The following is a 25,579-nucleotide window of genomic DNA, read 5'->3' as shown; positions in this document are numbered from 1 at the left end:
AAACCAGTCTGGTACTGCAAAAAAATCTGCACAACCATGAGCAAGCCCACTGCGTTCCTACACCACCGCCAGCGATACCAAGATAGCTTACAAAGCTGCACTTTGCTTAAATTGGATGAGGCTATCTCTACCTTTTAACTTCTTTCGCCTTTTTTTTTTTTTCAGTTCCACTACCCTTCTGCAAATAAAAGAATATTGGAGGAATGTTTCATAAGGAGCTGTACAGAAAGTCTTACCCTTCCTTCAGCCAGAACATTATTAGAGTGCAGAAATATTAGTGTACAGCAACTGCTCATCTGTATCATCTTATCAGTAGGCAATGCAAAAAAGCAGCATATGGTTATGCAGAAAATGCCAAGGGGTGAACGTTAGTATTGAATTACATCTGTATGCCTGTATTGTTGGCTCTGCTGAGTTTCAATGGTGTCAGTAAGTGCAACAGAACTGATTTTTTTCAATTCTTGATTGAGGCAATTCAAATTTTCTATATGGAAATATGTTCACAGTCACTTTTTGACTCAAAAGAGGAAGCGTTCATATTTTAGGAACATGGAACCATAAAATCCAGAGGGCTTTCAAAAGCCTATCACCAGAAGACATCGTTAAAAAAGATATCCCATTTGCAACACAGCACTTGACACCCTGCAGAAGCCCATTTCACGTGATAGGAATTTTGCACATTTTGACTGATGAATGTTTGACTTGGGAATCACCTGAGGTTGACCGGCTGCTCTGATGAGATCCCATCTCCCACTGGATGTTGCCAGGAGTGCTGCTGCTGCTGTTTAGCTTCAGAGCATGTCCCCCGGGGGACGACTGATGAGTGTTACTGAACAGAAAGACATAAAGCAGATCAGACTATCTTGCATGCAGGAACACAGACTGGAATGGACCTCCTAGGCCACTAAATCGAGTTCCCTGCTGTTACTGTATGATATAATACTCCTGATAAACAAAAAATTTATAGTCATTGCTGCTCCAAGCAGGGCCACCCAGTAGTGAGAGAAGATGACGGAGGGGAAAGTTTCCTCTGGGCAGTCATTCTCGGAGGTTACAGAGATTCCCTGATATTACAAAATATCATACTATGTGTACTTTTCCCTTGGCCTCTTCAGATCCGTGTCGCTTCTGATTCCAAAATCTCATGGCTTTTACAAATAACGAAACTTGCTCCAGTACCCTCATAGAAGATACATCATCACCCACTTATCGATGGAGAAAGGAACGCATCGGAGAGTGAAACAAGCTGCCAAGCTTGTGAAGTAAAACAGTGGCTCACCCAGAAACCCAGGCTCAGAAGCCACTCACTCGTAACACTGTGGTTTACTTACATGTTTCTTTTCTGCTTTGCCTCCTATAATTCCTAAGTAGAGACCATTTAGGGCTTGATTTCACTTGAAAATTATTTCAGATGATGTTTCTGACTCGGGCTCATCAGAAGCGCTGCACATAATTTTGTTATACTAGCTAAATCTACTTCCCTTTCAAATCTCTCCAACCCTCGCTTCTCACAGCATTATGCTCCCTGATTAGACATCCTGGGGGGGGGGGGCTACCCTTTATTGCTGGGCTCTCTGCATCCTTGGTCGTTCCTCCTGGAATATGAAAAAAGTACACTAGCCTTAAGGGCAGACTGCCAAAATAGTCAAGATACATCTGCAGACAACATATTGGCCTGTTCAAGCTACTACCAGGCAAAACAAAGCTACAGGCACAAGCTTCACAAGCTGTAAGTGCCTATACAGGGAGCTAGGGCCAGACCCACACTCCCCTAAGTATCCAGGCACCTAACTTTCCTTTGAAACCAATGGCACCGGTGCTGATGCAGAGCATCCAGGCAGCCCTGACCAGCACCGCTCCCACCTGCCATCACCAGTGCCAACAGGTTTGGATCTCAAGTAACCTGCACCTTCAGCAGCCGCTTACTCTAACATGAAGGGCAAGTAAAGCATCACCAAATCCCAAGAAGTTAAATGACTGCACAACATGCTGCCCGTTAACTGGGAAACGGACACACAACCTGCATGCAACCCAGTCGGGCATGCGAAACAGGCTGAAGCAAATGAAACGACTCATTGCAGGAATTATTTTTACAGACGGAACAGCCCTTATATATTAAAAACACTGCTTTCCACCAGAATACAGAACTACCTTGCCTGAAAAGGAGGAGAAGATCTACAAGAGTTTCTCTTGTTTCTCTTTAAAACAGTTATGCCAATCATTAAAAGGAAGCTGGCTTAGACAGTTCTTTCAGGTTTCACATCAGGAGGTTTGGTTAGTTATTTTTGTGGACACACTGACTGAGAAGACAAAATAATTGTAACTGCTGTTAAATGAGATATGAACCCATGTCAGTTTTGGTGTTACTGAGGTTATGGCTTTGTCTTTAATGAATTTACTTTAGTTTTCCTATTGACGATAAATCAGCATTAGTATAAGCATAAAACGCTTAAGAGCTTACCTTGAAAGGCATCTCTGATGGCCAGGCTGATCCTTGCTGTAAAATTTAGAGGTTGTCCTTTCTGGAACCTTAAAGATTTAATCAAATGTTTTAAGGTTGCTACTGATATTTTAGACTTAGTTAATAAACCTAATGCTTACCCAGTATCAATGCAAAAATAAGACTAACCAACATAAATGAATAATGCTTGAGTGGGACCTGTGGAGAGGTCTTCCATGATATCAATACTGGAAGCTGCAAGTCAGCAGCAGGTGCTTCCAATTTGCTCGAAGCTTGTGCAATCTATCAGGGTGCAGACTGCAAGCGGTTTGCACCTTTCCCTAGAGTCAGCATTATTCTTGGTCAATATTTAAAGCAGACAGGGAAACACATCTGCAGTCACTTAATGCAGCTTTCCCTAGGTGGTGGATTACCTTATGTTGCTATCAAAGGGCTGGGGGAATAGAGACACACACACCCCCCCCCTCAGCTGCCAAGTAATAAAATGAATACACGCATGCACGCACATACACATCCCCACACAAATATTCTTGTACTTGTTCTTAGAAATTCTGTTAAAAAGAGAAACACACCATCACTTGAACTACAGAAACTAATGAGCTTTTCTGCAACAGGCCAGATTTTTCACAGAAAGGGCAGCCACAAATAGTTGGTCTAACAAAAGAAGGGTATCTGCATTCGCAGTGCTCATCAGAACACTGACCTGCTTAAAAATTCATATCTTCTTTCTAGATTAGTGAGACCCAGTTAATGTACAAGCAATGGGATTTTCACTGAGTTTCATGAAGCCCAGAGGATGGATACTACACAGCGCAGGGGAACAGAGTGGAGTGCTATTAACCACCAACAGTGCCAAACACCCCAAGTTTCACTTACCTTTGGGGGTTGTTCTTCGTTTTGACTCGCGTTCCAGAATACGTCATCCTGCACAGGGCTGAGGGGTGTTGTCACCATGTCCGACAGTGAACCGCTGTGGTACACATCCTTACTAGCCCGGAAATTTTCACACTTGAAACAAAGGAAATACACGTTGAATTGTACTTCCCTGCCTATGTAACAGGTCCCAATCTCAACAGATATCAATGGTTCTGTTTGCGAGATCAAATTTTTAGTAAACGTACAAGGAGTATTGTCTTTGGACACAGCCCTACTCACGTTGTTCACTGTGAATTAAGTTATTAGTTTCCAGCATATTAGCATGTTAGGCACAAATATTTCAAGGTGAAGGGTACAACAAAAAGAAACAGTAAAAACATCTATGCTGTACATATATCTCTCCCCTTCTTAAAATCTGTGGAGAACCTAATAGCTCATTAGCAATGCACAGCAAACTAGTTAACCGGATGGCGCAAAAATTACTGTTGAGTAAGTATATTTCATTCAAAGCTGACCAAAGCTTCCATTTCAGAATTTAGATGTTATAACCACCGGGGGAACCCACCTCCCCTAAGTCAGATGCTGGCTTCCAAACTGGTCTTTGCAAGCCCACCACCAACCTAGAGTCAATGGAGACAAACTGCCAGCTGGAAGCACTTTGAACTCTCCAGTGGTTATGAGGGTGCCCTGGCCCTCCTCTGTAACAGATTTTTCCAATTACTTGGGGGGGGGGGGGGGGGGTGGTGGAAATCAAACTTGACAATGCAGTAAGAAAGAAATAAGAAACTATGCTCAGACTACACCTCATGAGTAGTCATGTCCCGGTGCTCCCATTGCGACTGCCTGTGTTTAAAAGGTATCTTCAAAGGTACCAAATTAGAGCCCTAGGATAGCAAATGCCCTAATCATGGTGGGGGGCAGGGGGAGGGGAAGAAATCAAATCGTTTCCTTACAAAGTCTTCAGTCCAAGGGAACAAGTGAGCAGTGTAAAACTCAAGCTAGAATACTCAAAATTTGGTCCTCTGACTCTTTCTGTAACTAAAAGGGGGGCGGGGGGGGGAGAAAAGAGAAAAGACGGAAAGGTCCCTTAAATTCTACATACTAATGATCTGTTACACCAGCGTCTTCCAAAGGGGAAGAAAGGCAGAGAGCTAAAAATGTCAACTGAATGTACTGATCCTCCCTGAAATGAGAAATCCTCTTGGACACAAGACTGAGACAGAACACAAGGAAACACTGTGTGAGCTGGGCCCGTCTTGAGGGATTGCTATGCTAGAACCAATTTGATGTTACAGAAATAGAAAAAATATTAAAGAAATGCCTGAAGCTATACCACTTTGTGCTTTATCTTGTCAGATCTCCCATGCAAAGCAAGACCAGGGCTCTCCGGAGACACCCGCAGCCGGCAGGAGCGCCACGGGCTGACGTCCTTCCCGCGTCGGGAGGGAGCCCATGCCCCAGCACGCTAACACACCTCTGCTGGGAGACACCTCTTTCTCAAACACACGGCAAGACCAGCATCCCCACCACTTGCAGGCCTAAGAAAGAGGCTGGCAATTTTTGTCTGAGTCAAAGTTCAAACTCTTGTGTCCTGATTGAGTTACTGCAATTGAGATCAGAGGCAGCTGCAGTTCAGTTTCCCCAAAGAACGACTCAGACGAATATTTTATTGATTTATCAGCCCAAGTCTATAAAATTCTCCAGTTCCCAAGTCTTAAAAAGTAAAACACAGTACCTGAGAACTGCATACATCTTTTCAATAACATAGTATTATTACGAACTCCCTATAACTACAAGAGTAATTATTTCATGGGAACAATGTTCAAAATCACTTAAATATTGACAGGTAGTAATTCTAAAACTAGTTAAAGATGCCAAACATCCACTCAAATGCCCCATCACAAGCTCCCAGACCAGCATAGCAAAGTCAGCTGTCGAAAAACAGCCCTCAGAAGTTCACCTAGTCAAATATTCAGGTGCTTTTTCTGCCTTTTTGGGACAATATGTTCTGTTGACTCCCTTTACAGAAAATAGCTTTTTCAGCAGCTGTAACATCTCATAATCCATGTCCTTTCATTCTGTCAAAGCTACTTTTTTGTCCAACATGATTGTCACTAATAGTAGTTTTTAGTTAACCAGACTTATTTCAACAGCAAAGTGTTCCCCTGAAATGATTCATCATGGGTATAGGAATAGGTTTTATAGCAAGTGTATTATTATCAGAATACAGAAAGATTTTTGTTTCCTTGCCACTTTTTCAATAAGATACATTTCTTCCTAAATTCCAGCTTTTGAGTCCTGCAGAGTAACGGAAAACTGTTTGTGCTTAAAAGCACAGATGAGCTTTGCTGAATCATGATATAAGTGACTGGGTGAATCGCAACCCTGCAGATGGTACCCACATACCTTCTTTGGGCAGAGGGAGACCAGTACGTCGGTTCCCTGTGAAGCCAAGAAGCGATGCCTGCTTTTGGGATGATTTTTGTAGGACCTACAAGACCTTGCGATTCCACAGCAAGCCAAAAATGTCTCAGGTAATCCCCAAAATCACGGTGTTTGATATTCCCCTTAAGTTTTACAGATAAAATAATTTGGGGGGGACGGACTCAAAAAAGACACCTAACAACGATTCTAAACTACTCAGACTTGAGCCTTACATTGTTTTTATTATAAGTAATACCGAAAGAACAGCAGCTCCTCTCATGCGCAGCAAGCACTGGTAGACAGTGTGTTACCTACTGTGTCTTCAAACCATAAAGGCACATGTAACAGAGCTAAAAAAAAGGACCCTTTGCTTCCTGAAAGTATAACATAAGGTGATATAGTACAAAAGATCAATTACTAGAGTTAGTTTTAAAAGATTTAGGAGCAAGAAGTTTTAAAAAGACAGGCTGCACTGCTTTTTGGAGGATGCCTAAGTTACTAATTTGAACTCAGTCTACATACATGGGGTAGATAAGTGCAACTGTTGTTACAAAACAGCATAAGGAAAAAGATTTTCTCAAACTTCTGAGCAGATCTGCTCTGGGATACTGGGTCAATCCATGACCTAATGCACAGCCAGTTCTTCTAATAGTATTAGCTTTCTTGTTCTGTTTCAGCCACATTACTCCAGACAATAGAGGAGATCTAGCGAGCAAATCCTACAGGAAAACCACAGAGTCAATTAAAAAATGGAGTTCGTTTCAGATGTGAGCTAAATCCCCCCACTAGTCAGGCAGCAGGAGCCACTAGGCAGAGAAACAGACTCAGGGACTTTGTTCAAGAAGCATCCGAGGAATTCTGCAGGTAGCCCAGAACGGCTCATCCCACACCACCACAACCAGAGAGCCAGATCTGCTACCGTGCTGCAGGAAACACAAAAACAGGTACAAAACAGGTGGAAATGGTACGCTCTGATCTGGTAATATCACGCATTTCCCTTACCAGACTGATAGGATACAAGAGACTGAGAAATCATGCTCCTTGCACCTCAGGGGCTGCGTCAAGATTTCCAGTGAAATAATTTTGAGAGAGGTTTGGGCAACAGGATGTGCCACAAAACCTCACAGAATATGATCGCTTAAAATAAGAAGTCATTTTTGTCTGAGCAGAGCAGCGATGACAGATGATCCCTCTCTGACAAACCTGGCTGGAAGTTCTTCAGCACAGACATCTGTGATGAATTCAGCTTGAATTGTAACTCCGCAGTTCGCTTTTATTTTAAATCAACAAGGCACCCACGTATCGAACTTTACAAGTATATTGCTGTGAGTCTTTTAATCTCCAGGTGACTAGCTGGCCCAGCACTCATATTGCTTTAACACTTCCTACAGTTAACGCAGGCAGCATATCCAAACATGCCGCTATTAGCATCAACAGCTGCTGCCAACCAGCAAAAGGAAACACAGCCCTTCAGAGGATTTATAAATTACCCACTGAAGTTCATCTGGTCTCCGTGCTAACACAGCAGGTAAGAGTACAGATTAGCTTCTCCCTGTCCACACGGTCTCTGTCAGCTGGAGCAGTGACTTGTCAGTGGGTAACAGGGCAGCTACCAGCAGGGAGTGAAATCACACGGTAACAACTGTGTATCACTTGCCGTTATTATCCTTAAGTAACACCATCACTTTAAACAGCATATAATTTTTATAGTGTAGTTTCCATCAAGGATTGTGAAAGAGGTTGATGAATACTGCTTCATTCCTCACCACTCCCCTTGGCAGCTGGGAGAGGTACTACCAAACAGAGAAGCACCGATAGGGTGCAAAGGAATGAAGTGGCTTGTCCTAGGTGATGCAGCCAGCCTAGAACGCAGCTCCTTTCATCCCCGGAGTGGCATTTTAACAGGGCAGGACTATCCTCTGTACAGCCACTGTGCTCCTGCAGAATCCCAAATGCCCTGCAAGAAACTACAGACTCTCCCACTTGTATTGCAGAGCTGAAATATTCACCTCAAGGAAGCTGCCAGCCTCTACCCAAGGCTAAGATACAAATGTCCTTCTTGTAGACCTTGCACCAGCTTTCCAGTGATTTGATGCTACAAGCCAGGCCATCAACTCAGCCTGGTTACACGACTCATGGCTCGAAATGACAAACTGGCCCTGGAAAAAAGGATGTGAGAAGACACACAAATATTTTCCCAGGTAGAAGCTATCAGGTGGAATGGGGCCTTTCCTCTCCCAACAGCTGTCTACGGTGATTCTTCCATCATCACCAAACAGCAACCCGAACAGCAAAGGCACAGGGAGGCTTTGACTTAAAGATGCTAACAGCCAGCTGTTATCTGCCTCCCACAGATTCGCTCCAGGGCACAAACAGAAGCAGAAGGACAGGGGAGAGCTGAGCCAGGGAGCCTGATCCGTGAGGACCCCGACTCTTGGGGAAGGAGAAGCTATGGAGTGCTTTGCGAAGCACAGCCCGAGAAAAAGGCACAGCATGAGAATGGTGCTATGAGGAGGGCTGACTCAGGACATGCTGAGCTTGACGTGGCCAGTATACGGAGCTGCTAACGAGGGCATGGTTTTTAAGGCACTATCCATACCATGCTGGGGGACTTCAGCCACCCCGACATCTACTGGAGAAGTAGCACGGAGAGCTGTAGGCAATCCAGGAGACTCCTGGAGTGCAAGGAGGATAACTTCTTAAGCCAGCTAATAGACAGCCCTACCAAAGGGAATGCGATACTGGACCTGATGGTCACCAATTCAAGTGAGCTCATCGGTGCTGTCAAGACGAGGCAGCCTGGGCTGCAGTGATCATGCACTGGTGGAGTTCACAGTCCTGAGGGATATGGGTCAGGTGAAGAATGAAGTAAGGACACTGAATTTTAGGAAAGCAAACTTCCAGCTCTTCAAGGACTTAGTCAACGGGAAGCTGCCCTCAGGGACAAGGGAGCAGAACAGAGCTGGCAAATCTTTAAGGACGCTTTCCATAGAGCACAAGAGCTCTCGATCCCCAGGCATAAGAAATCAGGAAAGGAAGGCAAGAGACCAGCATGGCTGAGTCGAGACCTGCTGGTCAAACTAAAGGGCAAGAAGGAAATGCACAGGCAGCGGAAGCAGGGACAGGTATCTTGAGAAGAGTATAGGGACGCTGCCCGGTTGCGTAGGGATGGGGTCAGGAGGGCCAAGGTGCAGCTGGAGCTGAACTTGGCAAGGGATGCAAGGAATAATAAGGCGGCCTTCTATAGGTGTGTCAGCCAGAAAAGGAAGGCCAAAGAAAGCGTACCCCCCAGATGAATGCGACTGGCAAACTGGTAACAACAGACGAGAAGGCTGAGGTACTCAACAACTCTTTTGCCTCAGTCTTCACTGGCAGCCTCCCTTCCCACACCTCTCGAGTGGATGGACCACAAGACAGGGACTGGGGGAACAAAGTCCCTCCCGCTGTAAGAGAAGACCAGGTTTGAGATCACCTGAGGAACCTGAACATACATAAGTCTATGGGACCTGATGAGATGCATCCCAGAGTCCTGAGGGAATTGGCTGATGTAGTTGCCACGTCACCCTCCATCATATCTGAAAAGTCATGGCAGTCAGGTGAAGTTCCTGGTGACTGGAAAAAGAGAAACATTGCACCCATTATTAAAACGGGTAGAAAGGAGGAGCCTGGGAACTACCGACCTGTCAGCCTCACCTCTGTGCCTGGGAAGATCATGGAACAGATGCTCCTAAGAAGCTATGTTAAGGCACATGGAGGACAGGGAGGTGATTTGGGACAGCCAGCATGGCTTCACCAAGGGCAAGTCTTGCCTGACGAACCTAGTGGCCTAGGGCTATACCAGTGGACAAGGGAAGAGCTACGGATGTCATCTATCTGGACTTCTGTAAGGACTTTGACATGGTCCCCCATAATCTCCTTCTCTCTAAATTGGAGAGATATGGATTTGATGGGTGGACTGTTTGGTGGACGAGGAATTGGCTGGATGGTCACACCCAGAGGGTAGTGCTCAACAGCTCAATGTCTGGATGGAGATCAGTGATAAGTGGTGTTCCTCAGGGGTCTGTATTGGGACCAGTACTGTGAATATCTTCATCAATGACATAGACAGTGGGATCGAGTGCACTCTCAGCAAGTTTTCAGATGACACCAAGCTGAGTGGTGTGGTTGACATGCCTGAGGGACAGGATGCCATCCAGGGGGACCTGGACAAGCTTGAGAAGTAGGCCCATGTGAACCTCATGAAGTTTAACAAAGCCAAGTGCAAGGTCCTGCACTTGGGTTGGGGCAACCCCCAGTATCAATAGAGGCTGGGGGATGAAGGGATTGATAGCAGGCCTGCAGAGAAGGACTTGGGGGTGCTGGTGGGTGAAAAGCTGGACATGAGTCCACAACGTGTGCTCGCAGCCCAACCGTCTCCTGGGTGCATCCCCCGCCACGTGGCCAGCAGTCTGAGGAGAAGGACTTGGGGGTACTGGTAGAGGAAAAGCTGGACATGAGCCGGCAGTGTGTGCTCGCAGCCCAGGAAGCCAACTGTATCCTGCGCTGCATCACAAGGAGCGTGGCCAGCAGGGCGAGGGAGGTGATTCTGCCCCTCTGCTCCGCTCTGGTGAGACCCCACCTGAGGTACTGCATTCAGCTCTGGGGTCCTCAGCACAGGAAGGATACGAACCTGTTGGAGTGGGTCCAGAGGAGGACCACAAAAATGATCAGAGGGCTGGAACACCTCTGCTACAAGGAAACGCTGAGAGAGTTGAGGTTGTTCAGCCTGGAGAAGAGAAGGCTCTGGGGAGACCTTACTGTGGCCTTTCAGTACTTAAAGGGGGCTTATAAGAAGGATGAGGACAAGCTTTTTAGTAGGGCCAGTAGCAATAGGACAAGGGGTAATGGTTTTAAACCAAAAGAGGGTAGATTCAGACTAGATATAAGGAAGAAATTTTTTACGATGAGGGTGGTGAAACACTGGAACGGGTTGCTCAGAGAGGTGGTAGATGCCCCATCCCTAGAAACATTCAAGGTCAGGTTGGACGGGGCTCTGAGCAACCTGATCTAGTTGAAGATGTCCCTGCTCATTGCAGGGGGGATGGACTAGGTGACCTTTAAAGGTCCCTTCCAACCCAAACCATTCTGTGATCTTCCATGCAGGATGTTCATCAGCAGCTCATGCCAAGCAAGATTTCAGTGGCCAGCAATGAGCTTAATAAAAGCTTGGGATAATACAACCTAACCTTATAGTAATAACCCATAATCGCAGGTAGCCTCAAAGAAGTACAGGGGCCCACCCTGCTTCTAGGGCTCAGCGGTGAGGCAGCACAACACGCTCTGAAAGCGGCTGAGCTGCAACTAATCACCCATCTTTCCCTGCGGTCTGATCTTCCCCCTTTGACTCCAAGACCCAGCGCACAAGGCAAAGAGGCCACAAGATGCCACAGCAGCCCATAAACAACGCCTAAGCCTGATCTGAATGCCACTGTGCTGTGGGTACCACTAGCTAAATCCCACAGAAGCAAGTGGAGAGATGGATCAGAAGCTGTACGTCCATCCAAGCAGGAGTCCAGCACAAACCGAGAGCTGCCAAGAATAAAACAAGCGCTATGATTGTATATCCTCGTTGAGGGGATGAATGAATGCACAAATGAAGTGCTGTGGGGAACCGTAAAGGCAATAATTCCTGCCACTGCGTGTTTTCAAAGCAAGTGGAGATTTCCAGCTTAAATGAGCTGTGCTCACACTTACAGTAGTTTATTCCATTTCTACTTGCTGTCTTGTTTTTCTTTTGCTCATACATGCTTACAGTCCCTTCACAAGAGACTGGAGCAAAAAGTAACTGCAGTCTAAGCTACTTATTTCATGCACTGTGAAAGAGTAGGACGTTGAAAGGAAGCCGAGTTTTTGGGCACACTGTGAGAACCTTGAACCACCTCTCCCAGAACTGGTAGAAATACCAGGAGCTAAAATGTTTTGAGAGAAGGATTGCAATGCAGAACTTTATCAGAGTGCTTTCACTGTATAGGTACTGTTTAGGTACCACTTCTACCTCTAATACTGAAATCTTTCAAGTCACAGACCTTCTGGGCTCTATCCACAGGCAAAATCTGACTCGGCATTATTCCTTATTGCATCTCTGTATACTTCTAGATTATTTCATAAGATCACTAACAATCTTCCTTATTTATATGGTCTTCAGGGATAAAAACTCTGGCTTTGGACTTGTTTTGTAAAGTGCCACATGTATTTATGGCGCCATATAAATAATACATCATCCAGGGACTGCAACAGCACAGTCATTCAGGCTTTCTGTGAAACATTTAAGAGTAATATCATGGAATCAGCAATCAGGCATCAAGTATATAAAAATAACTGTTATCTAACCCTGATCTGCAATGCCTAAGTATAATTCCATGTAGAACTTAGCAGCATGTGGTGGCACTAAAAACCTCTGAGCCAATTTGCACAGGCCTCAGCCATTTCCGCCAGGAGCAAAGGGAATCAGCTTTTGGATGTGCTGCTCCGCTTAGGACCCCCCCGTGCTTTCTCCTCCCCACCTGGGGCAGCAGTACCGTACCTGTACTAACACGGCTCTCTGTGGCGCGGGGGTGCAAGGGCTGGAACTGCTGCCAGATCGCATCCTGGCGTGTGGCGTGGCTTCGTGCCCCAGCACCGCTGGCCACTGGAGGGAAGGCTGGATGCTGTCATTTTTCTTTTTTCTGTCCTCGGCCTGAGAAGGAGAAAAGCAGCAGCACGTTGCACACTGAGCCTCAGGCTTTGCAGCCTGGATGTTCTCCAACAGCAGCACAGGGCACATCGACTCTGACGGACCTCCCCATCGGGGAGAGGTCAGCCCTGGCACAATATGAACCATTATCACCTCTCCATTTGCAACTCTTCCTTTTCCATCAAGTTTCCAAAGTGCAGCAAGGAAAAGGGCCTGAGTTGCCATCTGCTGTATTCTAGGCCACCCCATTTGCTGCAGGCTGGGATTTTTAGCTAGGAGGAATCATCTGTCAGTATTTACTTATCTTTGACAACATGCAGCCTGTTTTGCTGTGCATTTATTACCCCCTTCTACAACGCTGACATTAACGCATGTTGCTTGCTACTTTAAAACACTTTTTACACTCTATCTTTTGGTATGTTACTTGCACTATGGAAAGGACTGAACAACATGATCTGGAAGAAATAAAGGTCCTTTTATTCCTGAGGGCATTGCTCATTACAAAAATCTTTATTCTATGGTTTTGACCCCACTGCTCTTTCCAGTTTCATTCAACATGACTAATTCCTGTTCTCTAGTGTAAATCTTTAGCATATCCTCTGATTCAGCAGCCTAGAAACAGCTATACACAGTAAACTAGAGATTAATGCCATAAAAATACCCAGTTAGTTATCTGTGTCTAGGTGGTCATTCTTAACGGTATCTCTCACTATATCTGGATATTTGTGCCTACAGCAGGAAGGTAAGCATATTCTTAACACAGCCTAGGAAACTGCTGAGGAGATGGAAAATGATTCCACTTAGTCTCACAGATCTTGACTGGGAAAAAAAAAAAACAAACAAACACCAAAACCAACCTCAACAGAAAAAAAACCTTATTAAAACAAGCAACCACAGCCAAATACCATGAAATTCTAGCCCAAGTGAACCTGATCGTTATATTACCCTTGAGGCCAGATTTTCATTACTTGCAACTCCTAATAACGAAAGGCAAATTTTACCATAAGCAGGAAAGAAAATGTAAAAATTAGAGTGGTTTCACTAAGCTAGATATGATAATTTACCTACTACCTCTGTGCCCAAAGGGTGCTTGCATGCAATATATTATGATCCAGCTCCAAACTCATGCAGCCAACACTTCGGGCTCCCAGAACTGATGACAGCCCCTACCCAGGCACTGAGTGACTGCAGCATCAAGCCCGAGCTAGGAGCCCTTGCCTCTCAGCTCATTAGCCCCAGGGCCAGCGAGTCCAGCTGTAGCACAGAGCGAGCTCACGTCTGCATACACCAGGGGAAACCTGCCCTGACCTGCCCGCGGCAGGAGGGGGGCAATGGCAAAGATGAGGAACTCCCAAGAAAGGGTTCTGTGGCCCCAAACATCAAACTTGAGGCTTTATGGGGTTTTGTTTGTTTTTAATGCCTCAATGCAACAATAATTCTGGAGACTTTTTGTGTATCAATAATTGGTCTTGCAAATGCCAATGAGCCCTAAAAAGTATACAAACAAATTCGCTCTTGAGTGGGCTATCTCTATCCCCGTGTAGATCTCTCCCAACAGAGAAACTAGCATCTCTTTGGCTAATAAACTGGGAAAGATCAATACCAACAAGAAAAAATACACTGAGCTATCACTGTTAAAAACAGTCAAAATTTTAAAGCATTTTAAAATTATTGTGAAAAATTATAACTGCTGGCACAATTACAAAGTATCAAACTTTAACCAAAAAAATGCAACCCTGTACCACTAATTATAATTTTAGTGGAAGGATCCATGAATTCCAAGAAGTTCCGAGATTAAGTAAGTAATATTGTAAAATAATTTGCCCTTAAATCTAGAGTATATTATGGTAGCCATAACGACAAGAGCCTTGTGCTGTGAACCTAAAAGGCTGGCAGCACTTTATCTGCAACTAGTGATATTTTATTTCACCACTAAATTAAAAGTTAACAGTGACTGCACACTAAATTCCATAATACAATTCATTCTGCCACAAAAGGGTCATTTACAAAACACATGCCAAAACCAGAGATCAGTATTTAAGCTGACATTTTGCAGTTCTTTTGACTTCTAACTACAATGAAGCAGAAAAGAAAGTTAAATTAACTTAACTGAGCTGCATTTTCTCCCCACCCACCGAAAGCCTAGCAAAGGCAAAGCATTTCTATCGACTTTGATGTTGTGTATTTAGCAAAAGCAGCTTACTTCTCTGTCCAGACCCAATTTACTCCCCAGCTGGAACAAGACCCAGCCTTCCACCATCAAACAAATACTGATTTCAGGAGGAGTTCATTCAAATTTCAGTAATGATTTGTTTAACCAGTCGATGCAATAAAGCCTTTGGAGTTAGGGCATTTGGTTTTTTTGACAGTTAAGTTGTACTTCAAACAGAATTATTCTCTTGTTTTCACAAACTGCTACTCTAACAAGGAGCTTAATATCTTCTGTTTTCCTGATTTCATATTGCTGCTTAGCTCTTTGCAGACTCTATTCAGTTATTGAAATTCATCATTTCATCAATCCTAACAGTTTCATTTAGCTGTTTATCAATATAGAAAATTTCAGCTAAGGGAACCAGTTGCAGCATGCACGCATACACGCACACAGATGAAGAGGTGACAAAGAGGGAACTTGCTTAAAGACTGCAGCAAGATGTTAAGAAGCAGCGCTCTGCATTCCTCCTACATACATGTGCGTGAGCTCTCCTCTTGCCTTTGCTTGGGGATTTTGGGAATATGCTTTGCCATGAACGCAGAGACCATTACATCCACTATTCTACTTAGACACAGCCACCCGAGGAGGCACCTGTGAGCTGCTGAGATTTCTGACATCAACCCAGACTTTAGTAACACAGCAAATCGCACTAGCTGTAGGACTGGGCTCACAAGTTGGGATTGTATCAGAAAGAAAAATAAGTGTGCTAGGAATGATGAGATAACGTATGTGAAATGGACCCATAGCCTTTCACAATAGGATAACAGTAAGCAGAACAAGTTGGTGGGCAGAGTTAGCAAAAGAGTGAAATGGATTACAACTCTTAATCAAGGACTATATGTGGCTACCCCGATCCATCAAATCTTATCCACCTAAAATCCTGGGAGACAAAGACCAAGAAAAGGCATCACAGCCTGACATTGGGGCACAGAGATCTGTGCTTGGTAGGCATGACACCATTCTGTGTCTGGGTCAATTCTGTGAACCCTAAAATCAGACAAAGACATCTGTTAAACCTCAGATGATAGTACCTTAATGCATTCCTCTTTGGAAGACAAGGGAATGACACCGGGTTGACCAGAAGGGCCCTGTTTCCCCAAGCACCAGTCAAACCCTTCTCTGAACTTGAGCAGAAGTGACAGAGCAACCTTTCCTCTCCCTTATCCTCTACATTAATGGAAACCAAAGGCTTTACTGTAGCATAAGTGTGTAGTAAGACACAGGTCAAGCTCCAGATTTAGGTTTAAAGATCAGTCTGTTCTCTGCTTCAGCATTACCACAGCATCATAAAACACAAAACACCAAAATGCTACGTTGGCCGAGATGATACCTCTTTGCTTGTGCTGCTTGATGGAGGATGCACTGCTGAATTTGAACTCTTGGAAGGCTCTTTCTTCTTCTGCTTGTGGTCATGCTGGAGAGACAGCAGCTGTGTCTGATCTTTGGGGAGAGTTCGATGCACCTTCCTGTTGTGCTGCACATCTTCCACCTTCTGAAAGCAGAGAGCGATGAACCTCAGAGAGAACAATGCCTCGGAGGACAATCACGGTGACCGCTGGAAATACTGGCTTTTCAAAGAACAAAGCAAGCACAATTCCAGCAGGGCTGACAGAAGAGCCATAACCCCGAGCAATAGGAAGCATAAAGTGTCCCCAAACACTCTGTGTTTGGCTTTTGAGACAGCACATCAGAAAATCATATTTTTTCTTTTTACCTTTCCTAAAACCAGAGGGATTTAATCACACACTCCATGCTTCCGTTTGATTACAAATCAGTTTGCTGCTGAAACATTAGAAAAACATTGTCACCAAGGTGCCAGATTTGACAATGAGACTTCAGCATTAAAATCAACCTCTGCTCCATTTTTATTTGTGAAAAAGAAACGGTCCTGGTTACAACCCGAACAGAAACTGGTGACTGGAGATTTAAGCTTAGGTTGAGCTGATGCTGGAAGCTTTCAGGGTAAATATATTTTAGATCAGATTGAAGTGACTGAAGACCATTTCAGCACAGAGAAACGGCAGGGACAGAAGTGGGAGAGGCAGCGTCATTGCTGTAGATAAGGAGGATGACTCAGTAACACGTAAGTTAACTCAAAAAAAGGCTGAATCCGAGAACAAGATGCAGTAAATGCATTAAAAAGTCCCCCTCTGGTCTGTGACTCAGAGGATGGGAACACCCTTAGGGAACTGCGAAAGACATCAGCTACAGAAACAGGGAGCTATGAATTGCTGTCAGTGAACGCTTTTTTCATACCTGCTTCTTTTCCGATTTCCTCTGTCCTTCTACTATGAACCGTTCATCTTCCACAGCCCTTTTGTCTTCTTTACACCTCTCCTCTTTCCTTTGAACGGCCTTAGCCTCTGGCCACCTCTGCTCACACTCCTGCTGCCTTCGCAGCTCCTGCTCTCGCCTCTGATGCTGGAAGAGAGCCAGGGAATGACATTGCTTATTTTACTTTACTTTTGTACCCACCAATTATTTATGCCAGTGTTCATTAATCACAAGGCCCATTTCCTGCTATGCAGGAATCCCCCGATTATCACTAAGCGGGGATACCTGATACACCACTGCACAGCAGAAGCAGGCAGCCACAAGCTGCCACCGCAATGACTGCCAAACCCGAAGTGAAACCTTTGCCCTTCTGGCAGTCGAGGGCAGATTTGCCATTCATCTAAGCAGGCATGCAAGGTCTCTGTGATGGCTGGCAGCTGATCTAATGACAAATGTCTTCCCATCATCTTGAGAAGGAAGAGTTTTTCCAGAGTCCCCCTGTTTTGCTGGAGCAGCACTATGCTTCACAAATGCCAGCTCTGGAGTGCTTGCACAATGCTTGAATTTCATCAGATACTCATGAGAAGAGACACATTGGTGATTTAGCAATGCCTCCAACACCATAGCGTCTCAGACAGCTGAAGAGGCAGCAGCTATCTTGTAACATCTTAAACAGAAGCAGGGCCAGGACTCTGGGTCAGACAGACAGACTCCAAGTTGGGCAACACACGAGAAAGAAATCGGGATGGCTCATCCCATCTGCCTGGGCTTCCACCACCAAACAAATTCAAGCAAAATGCCCTTCCTCTTCCACTCCCAAAGCTCAGGGCAGGTTGCCAGCAGGAAGAGGACAGATCCCATATAAAATCATTTAAAATCATTGCGTTCAAAAGTGACACAGTTCTCCCAAGGCTAAAGACTACAGTCCAGGTTGTGCTGACAATTTCACACAGCCTTCTTGCCCTTCAAAGCCTACTCTCTACAGCCACATTTTTTATTTGTGATGAGACATGGAACAACAATACAAGCCAGTCCCTACATCCTCCAGCCTCCTCCTCTGCTCTTTCTGCTGCTCGATCCGTTTCTGCCGCTCCGTCAGCAGCTGCTTCTTGTATTTCTCCTGGTCCTTCAGCTGCTGCTGCTGGCGATGAGGGTCAGAACGGTTTTTGTTCTCCTGCTGCAGCCTCAGAAATTCACGACGGAGAGTTGACTCCCCTGGGAGATTAACTATGGAGCTGAAACAAAGGGAAAGTTTCTACATGACTAAACATAATAATAAAGAGAGAACATAAGGTGCATTGGGAATTGCTTGTTGTCCTGTTTTAGCAAATTAAGGTGTTCTGATAAACCTCCAGCATGTTGACTATGCATCCACACTTTACTGTGCTACAAAACAGCCTGAAGCTGATTATTGGGTCCTTCATTTGAGAGTTTCCTCCCTATTGCAGGGGAACTAAGCAGCAGCTTATTACAGACATCTTACACTCTGCAGTTATATTTGATAGCTACAAAACAGTTAAAGCAACCAGAGGTGATAGAGGAGATAAGGGATTCAGAGCAAGTTAAGAAAGCCATTCTGGCTGAGGAGGGCTGCCTTCGAGGAGAACAGCTTGGGCAGTCAAATTTTCTATTCCAGTAATAAAATTAACCTTGGCTCTCCTTCATCTTCATTCAGCTCATCATCTTCCTCCTCACTTCCACTGTAATCATAGTCCGTTTCTTCTAAAAAAGAGAAGAATAAACAAACCCCAGTGGAGGATGTTGTTATTTAAGATATGATCTTGAACTTTGTTTCTGAGCACTGAACCTGAACTACATGCAGCTCAGCAGGAATTTAAAAGCCACAGGTTGCACGGGGAGGCTGGGGGGAGGTAAGACAAGACATCCACGTACATAATTCAAAATCTAGTTCAGATAATGTTTCAGGGCAGCCCCTTTACACACTCCCACTTTTTGCAAAACCAATACAGTCAGTCAAGGGAAAACTAACCTATTTCCATAATGTGAAATAAATTAGGCTAAACCCACAGAGAAATCCAAACCCCGTAACAATGCCAGCAGAGGGGTTCTTCAGAAAGAAATTTAGATAGGACATAAAAGACTTGTACTGCCCTTCTCTGCTATTGTATACCTGTTGTATGGCTACGCTGAGGCCTTTTGTAAATCCAGGTTTCCTTTTGTATTAAACTGAATAATTAAAAAAAGGAACAGGGATAATAAATTAATGCTAGTTTTGGCACAGCGGTTCAGAAGAAGCTGACGCACACTTTCAAAGTTCTCTTCGAGATCAACATGAAGGCAGCTTTTAAGGGATAATTTCTGGTCCTTCTCTGCATTGCTGGCTATATGGCATGCTGAAGTGGGACTTAATTTTTTTTTAAGTCACTATTTTGAAATGTATAGTCTGGCAATTTCACACTGTTCTCCCTTTCAGGGGAGCTTTGATTAAAAATAGCACTTTTCAGGTCAAAATGTAACTATCTATCAAGAAGTGATTGTTATCATTGCATTCCTCGCCCCCAAGGGCATTTGTGAGAAACTCTAACTTGCTATCTTTCCATTTGAATGTGCGTTGAGATTCATAGCTGAAAGAGGTGGCGGTATTTGCAGCTACTATTGGAGTCAGTAAATCTACATTGCAACAGCAATTTCATTTTAGGCACAAATATTCCTGTTGTCAAATCAATGCTTGGAGTTTGTAAGTCATTTTCCAACTGTGTAGTGCTTTCCGAGTTTGCCCTCGTAGCCACCGATCTTCACAGCGCCCTTGCCAGTATAAAACATACAGAAGAGGAAGAAGGGAGAGAGGGCAGGGAAAATCAGTGGTCAACGGGCTACGGCTCTCTCTCCACTTTGCAGAGCCCCTAGTCTGCTGTGCACAGGCATTTACACACATATCATCCCCAGTGCAGTACTGCTTCTTCCAGGTTGTGCTCTGAAGAGCAAGGCTGGCATTTGGAACAAACTCAGATTCTCTCTTTCTTCAGCCACCCTGTGATGTAAATGATTCATTATACCTATTTGCGTTTTGCTGGAGCTTGGAGGCCTTCTCGAGGTCTCTTTTGTGCACTCCACTGCAAAAGGCTTAAAGAGCGCTTCTGCCCCCCAAAGAACTCACAAGCTAAAATTATATGGAGACGCAACAGGTAAATCAAACGGATTGGGGACAGACTGATGAACTAAGAAACTAGGAAATGCTCGCTGAATACTACTTAGATACTCAAGAAAGTAGAGACCTAGACTTTATTTGGAGTCCTTGCTCAAGTTAGCCTTAGGGTTGCTCTCAGTGAATCAGGGCCAGTTATGCTCCTAAGACTTTAGCACTTAAACACCTGAGCTTTGGCAAAGAGATCTTCAAAATGGCCTCACTGCTATCAAGGACAACACTTTCCCAGTTTTCCTGGTTCTAGTATTTCAGTTGCATCTGCCTTGTACTCTGCTGTCAAAACTGGAAGAGGACCTACTCTCTGCAGTGTCTTTTATTTTGTTTTTGCCACATTACCCTTTTCTCCTTTTTTCTTCCTGGTCCTGTCCAGGTGGTCTTTCAGCATGATGCGCACTTGCCGTTCATTCTGCATGTCTCGGATGAAAGAATGCTTAAGCAAGGTTTCAGTGGACGGACGATGCAAGTAATTTTTTACAAGGCAGCTTTCAACAAAGTTTAGGAATTTTTTTGACCTGAAAAGATAGAAAAGTGGAGGAAAACAATAATCCTTTTCAACTTGTGCACCAAGCACTACCCCCAAGTGATGGAAAGCACTAGCTTTGCAAGGTTTCCTTTTGCACTGGAACTGCGTGAGACAATTTGAGTTTTGCCACCAGCGTGCTTCCTGAGACCAGCACAGCGCTGAGGGCGAATGACGGGGAACTCCACTGCAACTGCCCTCTCAGTGGAGTCACCCTGAATTTACGTCCAGATCAACAAAACCACAATCTGGCCAATGCAACTCTTTCAAAAATACCCTTACCCTTTTGATATGGTGAAGATTTTCCTTGTACATTCCATTTAAAAGACAAACTAATTCTCTGTAGGCCACAGTGACTGCCATTAGCCCCACAATGTCCATGCAGTCTTCTGACAAAGCACTGACCCCAAGCAGCCCATCTACACCTTGCCTCTACTGCAATTTCAGCCATGCATGCCAAACTTCAGCAACTGCAATGACTTCCACAGTTTAGGCAGCGTTCAAAAGAAAGGTGTTGCTTCCCAAAGGTAAACTGCATCTGCACCTGCGGCTTAACACAGCACTAGAAACAGCCTAGGAAAGACCTCATAGATCACTGTAGGATTTAAGATCATTACCTCTGGACAAGAGAGCTCAAAATCCTCCTAAACCCAATGCAGCAAAAATACAGTTTTTACACATCTCTTTACCATTTTCTGGATTTCAACTTTGGGGGCGGGTTCCGTGGGATGAGGAAGAGCGCTCTCATGGGGTGCATGTCGCACAGGGCTGCAAAGGAAACCACAAGCTATTGAAGGGTGCACGTCCCCGCCGCGTCCCTCCCACAGCCTGACCCCGCTGACCCAGCCGGGCCAGGAGCCTGGCTCTCCCGACAGAGAGGAGCAGTCCTCCACAAACACTCCCAACAGCACAGCACCCGCCGCAGAACCGCACTGTTAGTCAACAAAATTCACACTCCAGCCAAGGAATAAAGTCTCTGAGCACACAGAAATCTTTCACGACAACATGCTGCTATTGCCAGTTAAAACAGATTTGAAAGAAAGGCTGCATGGCAGGAACAAGTACAACTTTCTTCATATTTTTTATATATAAGGCTTCAGAAGGACATAAAAAAGCTCACCTTTCTAATACACCAAAGGGTGTTTTCTCATAAATAGAAGTTAAAGTTGGGACTGAAATACTTATCTAGTTCATTATGTCTGGCTTATGGTTCAGATAAACGATAAGCTAAATTTTAACCAAGCTCTTAGCTACATCGTTCATGGCATGAGAGAAAATGCAGGATGAAGAAAACCTGATGCGAAACGGAGAGCTCATAAACTGTGTCACTGGCACGGAGCGTAATGACTAAGTGCACATTTCATCTATTCTGTGTTTCGGGAGCGTGAGCACCATTATCAGACAATCTGCAACAGATTCTACTCATGCATTCAGACGCTGGGGTTTCTCTCCAGCCCAATGTACTTCTCTTTAGCGTTACTGTTGTGGAAAGCTGAAGCTACAAAGAACTCTGCAGAAAGTAAATACCGTCACATCTCATCTATCCCAGGCATTTTGTATGGAATTATGAGTGTGCTCCATCTGCCATGGAGAAATATCGAGGGTCAGAAGTCTTCCTTCACAAAACAGAGCTACTGAATGACAACTGATAGGAACTATACGGAGGCTGATTTCTTATGATACATAGGTCTTCAGCAGTGATTCTCTTAACAGGAATGGACTTACAGCATTACAGAACTAGTAAAAATGAGAAGACTGTGGTCTGGTAAAGCCTTCACTGCCTTCTATTAATTTCACTGCCTGCATCCACCTGCTGTCATTTCTCATATCTGGGTTCTGGTTTTGACTTTTTCCTTTGTATTTTCTATAGCATGTGATACAGTGGGGATGGGGAGCAGAAGGAGTCTGGTTTCTAGCTATGGGTCCCAGACACTGTTGTACTACAGTAAACAAAACACAATGCAACTGAATATAATCCATAGCATTTCCCTGCCAAAGCTAGTGAAAAACATCAAATACAAGTGGCACGAGGAATTAGCATGCAAAGCTACAAAGTCTCTCTCAAAGAAAACCCCCCACGGGCTCATGTCTCAGGATTAAGCTTCAGTTAGGCTGAAGCACAGTGTCTGAAAGCACTCCTGGACTCCAGCTGGCTCCTGAGCGCTGCGAAAAACCAAGTCTGACGGGAGAACAGTCAAGTGTGTTTTTTAAAAAACACAGCCTACATGCTCTCAAGCTCAGGCCAGAGTATCATTTATTTTATCTCCTGTGCTCTCAGCAGCGACCAGATAACCCATCACATCACATCTGCTTCGTGGGCGCTGGGGCAAAGCAACCGGTCCTCCGCAGAAACAAAAATGCATGAGGTCTTTGCATCCGCGCTGCAGCCACCGATCACTGCCCGACGGCTGCAAGAGGCTAACTGGAGGAGCGAGGGGGACAGCTGGCAGGCGAGGGCAGGCTGTAAAACTATGGCAGTCTGCTGTCAGGTTGAGAATGTGGTCATGGACTGAAGCCATTACATGAGCAAATACAGTATTCATCCCAAAACCTGTGAGAATCAAGTCAGTCCCAGAGTAAAAATATAACGTTTAGGCCTAGCTTCTCTCACCACCATATTTTTTTTTTTAGTGACCTAAACCCAAAGCCACTCTTGCTAATTTTTCCTGCTAACTTGTCGATCACTTCTGCTTAGCTGTACCCACAAGCAGTGATCAACAAAGTGATGCTAACAAGAGCTCTAAGAAAAAATTTTTTGTCTCCCTAGGAAATGAAGGCAAGGAATCAAAAATATAGACTTAAAGGGTCTAAAAGGAAGAGGGAATCAAAAGAGCCCAAATGAGAAAAAGTTCATAGATTATTTTTAAAGATACAGCCAGAACCAGAATTTTGTACATCTGTGCATTAGCCAAGCATGAGCTATTTTAACACAGAACATGTTCACAAAGCATAGATACCCCCGCCTTTATACCAAATCACTTACGAGGAGCTCCTTCGGCCATTTCAATAGCAGTGATTCCCAGAGACCATAGGTCACTCTGCAGGAAAAGAAACATCGCACATTGCAACTTGCAGCATTCAAGCTTTTGTTTTGTTTTGTTTTGTTTTGGGTTTTTGGTTTTGGTTGGGTTTTTTTTGTTGTTTTTACAGTTTCCCCTAGATTTCTCCTGGATCGAGTTGTTTTAGTTGGAGTGACATACATTCTGCTCCCTCCCATTCCCTACTGAGCGTTTAGGAAGTGTGCTAATAGCCAGAAGCTTCCCATTTCCCATGCACCTCTGAACAGCTGATTCATCATTTAAGCAGCCAGCCCCAAAATGCAGGCCTTCTGCATTCAAAAAAAAAAAAAAAAGAAAAAAAGAGGCAGAATATAGCAGGCACCATTTAAATATATGTCTTAAATCTTTTAAACTGGTCTCATGAGGCAGTGAGACACAGCAGTGCCTCACCCCCCTGCTCCAGGCCAAAAAAGTTCTTGGTCTTAATGCTTATTTCAGAACAGTCATTGCTGAGTTTCTACACTGATGGAACAGAAATTATAGTCAGGCCTTGGGGTCTGACTTTTTCTGTCTACAAGGTCTCCAGTCGCATGTTTCTGAGCACATGAAGGGAGAGCACATCATGCAGTCAGATTTATGCCTCAGTTCAGCTCAGTTAATTTCGAGTGGAGTTTCCTTTATCAGCTTATCTGGATGCTAAGGGCCAGATTTTGATCATGGAAGGTAAATCAGAAACACTACCAGTGACTGTAAACACCTCACAGATTTCCACTTGATTAATCGTGTGCATTATTTTACTATTTTTTGTGTCTAAACGTTGCCAAATGAGAGGCACGTGACAAAACCAACTTGCAGGGCTTCTCTAAAACTACCTCTTAAAAAGGGAGCGACAGAAGACAAACCTTCGAAGATTAGAACCAATATAACGTTACACGAATAGCAACTCATACCCAGCCTGGCATTCTAACTAAATCTGACTTTATCAACAGAGCCTTCTCAGTCCAGCTGCTCTGAACCGCTTTACACAAGCTGAAAACTAGTTCGCATCATAGTTTGTGGAGGGATTTGACAATAAAACTGGTGGGAATTTAATAGATGCATGATCCTGACTTGTTATTAAGTTAACGGCTGAAAATTAGAAAAGTCTCCTAGGCGTAGTACCGCAGGTTTTGGGGATAACGGGAGAAACAACCAGCCTATGAAGAATTTTTGTTTGGAGTTTCAAAGCGCGAGAGGCAGACAGATGAAAGGGAGGATGACATCAGTGTTTGTAAAGGTCAGTGTGTATATATATGTATATATTTTTACTCATTTGTTAGAATTTTTTTTTTTTTTTTAAATCAGAGCTGGAACAGCAAGAAGTTACAGAGTGGCTTCCTGCTACTTTGCTCATCATATCAGCTATAAATCTCTGTAGAAAAGACCGGCCCCGTGCCACCTTCTGAGTCATAGTGCTGTCTGCACAAGTGCTTCCAAAACCCTCCGCTGATCAGTTTTAAACTACCATCTGCAGAATCTATTCGGAAGCAGACATAAATGCACGCAGATGAACTGCGATTATTACTGAAGGCAAAGAAACCTCAAGCATTAGGGGTGCACGTTCCTAATGCTTATATCTTCTGAAAAGTACACATTCTGAAAAGGTAATCAACTGGGGGCAGGGAATGAAGACAAGAGATTAATTTCTTGAGGTTTCAGTAGAAGATTTACATGGTATGAAAAATAAAATAAAATCCAAGAACATTCTTTGGGCATGACTGACACTCACACAACGTGACCTCACTCTGCCAGTGCAGCACAGAAGGTCTCAACAAGAGAGAAACACAGCCTCTGAATCACTGGAAAATGGAAGCAATAACAGGTTCTTCTAATAAATACTTCTGAAGCCATAAATACAATGAGAGGTGCAAAGTGGCAACCAAGAGAGAGACCAGA

At 44.4% G+C, this 25,579-nt stretch overlaps 1 protein-coding gene across 8 annotated transcripts in view; it reads right to left on the bottom strand.

Annotated features, from left to right (window-relative positions):
* The window catches only part of NRK (Nik related kinase), a 119,148-nt gene that overhangs the window by 34,845 nt on the left and 58,724 nt on the right, over window positions 1-25,579 (bottom strand). For 5 of the 8 annotated variants that reach the window (XM_087748638.1, XM_087748642.1, XM_087748640.1 and 2 more), the window contains 11 exons: window positions 23,629-23,683; window positions 21,335-21,413; window positions 20,462-20,637; window positions 18,609-18,681; window positions 17,999-18,194; window positions 16,942-17,106; window positions 16,016-16,177; window positions 12,324-12,476; window positions 3,338-3,469; window positions 2,462-2,529; window positions 714-829 (listed from right to left, as the gene is read on the bottom strand). In XM_087748638.1, the coding sequence (XP_087604764.1) occupies window positions 714-829; window positions 2,462-2,529; window positions 3,338-3,469; window positions 12,324-12,476; window positions 16,016-16,177; window positions 16,942-17,106; window positions 17,999-18,194; window positions 18,609-18,681; window positions 20,462-20,637; window positions 21,335-21,413; window positions 23,629-23,683 (1,375 nt within the window). The remainder of the gene's footprint in view (window positions 1-713; window positions 830-2,461; window positions 2,530-3,337; window positions 3,470-12,323; window positions 12,477-16,015; window positions 16,178-16,941; window positions 17,107-17,998; window positions 18,195-18,608; window positions 18,682-20,461; window positions 20,638-21,334; window positions 21,414-23,628; window positions 23,684-25,579) is intronic. The other 3 variants (XM_087748639.1, XM_087748641.1, XM_087748644.1) reach the window with 2 other exon arrangements.

Source organism: Nipponia nippon, unplaced genomic scaffold, assembly GCF_047370975.1.
Source record: "Nipponia nippon isolate SJK-2023a ecotype South Korea unplaced genomic scaffold, ASM4737097v1 scaffold_12, whole genome shotgun sequence".
Taxonomy (NCBI): Eukaryota; Metazoa; Chordata; class Aves; order Pelecaniformes; family Threskiornithidae; genus Nipponia; species Nipponia nippon.
The sequence above is the reverse complement of the archived record's forward strand: the minus strand, read 5'-3'. Positions and strand labels throughout refer to the sequence as shown.